The 2,009-nt window shown below is 57.9% G+C and overlaps 1 protein-coding gene across 1 annotated transcript in view; it reads left to right on the top strand.

Moving 5' to 3' along the window:
• Positions 1-2,009, top strand: part of ADAMTSL2 (ADAMTS-like 2) — a 25,782-nt gene that overhangs the window by 18,405 nt on the left and 5,368 nt on the right. Inside the window, exon 14 of the mRNA XM_009699536.1 lies at positions 572-785. Within this exon, the coding sequence (XP_009697838.1) occupies positions 572-785 (214 nt within the window). The remainder of the gene's footprint in view (positions 1-571; positions 786-2,009) is intronic.

Here is a 2,009-nt window from a genome sequence, read left to right as displayed (position 1 = left end):
AAGGGGCAGGCAGTGTCTCGGAGCAGATCCCAGCTCTTCCAGCCCGTCACATGATGGTAGCAGATGGTGGTACATGAATGTCTGTCCCACCGGCGCTCAGACAGCTTTGTGTGACATTATTGCTGGGGTTTGCGGGGTGATGGATGGTTGTGTCCTCTCTGTACTTTAGCTGATCAGGCAAAAAAGAGAGGTCAAATGTGGGCAAAACATATGGCAGAGAAATGCTCTGGCACACAGAGGATCACAGCCGGGGAACGTGCAGCCTGCGGGCGACAAATGCGCAGCAGCGAGGGCACCGGTCTGTGCCTCATCACGCCGGCACCTCCTTCCTCTCGGCAATCTGGTTTTAGCATCCGCCGCTGCAGGCGTGAGCTCAGGTCTGCTGGGTGAAACCACCATACGTTAATACATCCCATCCCATGGGAAAACCTCTCGCGCGCTGGCAGCCTGATGACAGCTCATTCCTATTGCAACCATCTCCCTCCAGCCGAGAGCAGGCAGGGTTTTCCCATGGGATGCTCCGACCGCGGTCCAGCCGTGCCTGGCACGATGGCCTCTCTTGCCTCCGCAGGTGGGAGACGAGCAGCTGGAGCGAGTGCTCCCGCACTTGTGGGGAGGGCTACCAGTTCCGCATCGTCCGCTGCTGGAAGATGATCTCTCCGGGATTCGACAGCTCCGTCTACAGCGACCTCTGCGAGTCTGCTGACATCACCCGCCCAGACGAGCGCAAGGTCTGCAAGAACCCAGCCTGCGGGCCCCAGTGGGAGATGTCGGAGTGGTCCGAGGTGAGTCCCCGGGGGCTGCTGGCCCAGCAGGGCTGAGGGCGAGCACACCTGCCTGCACCTCGCCATTCCTTTTCCCATTGAAACTCATCTGTGGCCGTCAGAGACTCTGCCTTTTAGGACACTGGCTGGAGTCGTTGTATGTGGACCAACATGCACCAGTAATTTTTTTTCTCTAAAATGAAGCCTTGAGTCCCCTCCAGGATGGAGAGGCCACTGCCGTCAGTCACTCGCAGTCTTTGACCACACATAAGGTGCTGGCGTTGCCCACCGAGATAGGGCAGGAGCCCGTGGCTGAGATCCCCCCACCGCTGCTTGCTTGGCAGCCTCTTTAACCCGCGAAGTGCCAGGGAGGAGATCCCACCTCGCACATGAATTACGTTCCCATAAACTTCCCTTCCTCACCTCCAATTTCACTGCACCACCTGGAGAATTAAACCTTTTCCTAGTTGTGCCTTAAGCAGATCCCTAAAGCAGTCGGAAGATGGTTTGGGGTGGTGCAGTGCTGCTCTTGCTCTAGCTCATTGGTTAGCTTGGGAGAACAGATGGAAGTGTTTGTGCCCCTGAATTCATTTCCAGACACGACCCGCGTTCCAGCGTGTCCCTTGCAAACATAAACCCGTGGAAATGACCAAACCGATGCTGCTTCCTCGGGGAGCCAGGGCCAGTCTCCGAGCTCAGGAGCCAGTCCCCGGGCTGCCACCGGCGTTGTGCTGGATGACATTCGTGGTGCGGGGAGGAGGAGACCCAGCGTGGCTCGCAGCAAACGTGTAAAACACACGAGGGGTATAACTATGTCCCCCTGCATTGCTAGGAAACAGCCCTGCCTCTTCAATGTCTTCTGGAGGTGGCCGTGCATGGGAAGGGGGAGATTTTGGATCTGTGTCTGTCTCCGAGCTCGGCCGGGGTGCCACCACCAGCCCCCCACGATGGTGACGGCTGCATGCAGAGCGTGGCATTTGTGCCCTGGAGCCCGCATGCTCCTTGACTCTTTGCAAAGGACCGAGTGTTGTTCCTGCCCCCAAATCAAGCCCAGACCCCTTCTAAGCAAGAGCAGACTGAGCTCTGAGCCAAGCTGTCCGCGGGTGCGAACCTGCCCCACCATTTACACCACGAAGGATCGGACTCTTCCCCCTGGGAGGCTCCCAAAATGCTTCTTGGTCCTAATTCAAATGTCTCCGTTCCTCTGCAAGCCAGGGTGCTTCGTCTTCCTCGAGCCGATGGAGG

Source organism: Cariama cristata, unplaced genomic scaffold (assembly GCF_000690535.1).
Source record: "Cariama cristata isolate BGI_N322 unplaced genomic scaffold, ASM69053v1 scaffold12574, whole genome shotgun sequence".
Taxonomy (NCBI): domain Eukaryota; kingdom Metazoa; phylum Chordata; class Aves; order Cariamiformes; family Cariamidae; genus Cariama; species Cariama cristata.
This window is presented reverse-complemented; position numbering and strand designations above follow the sequence as displayed.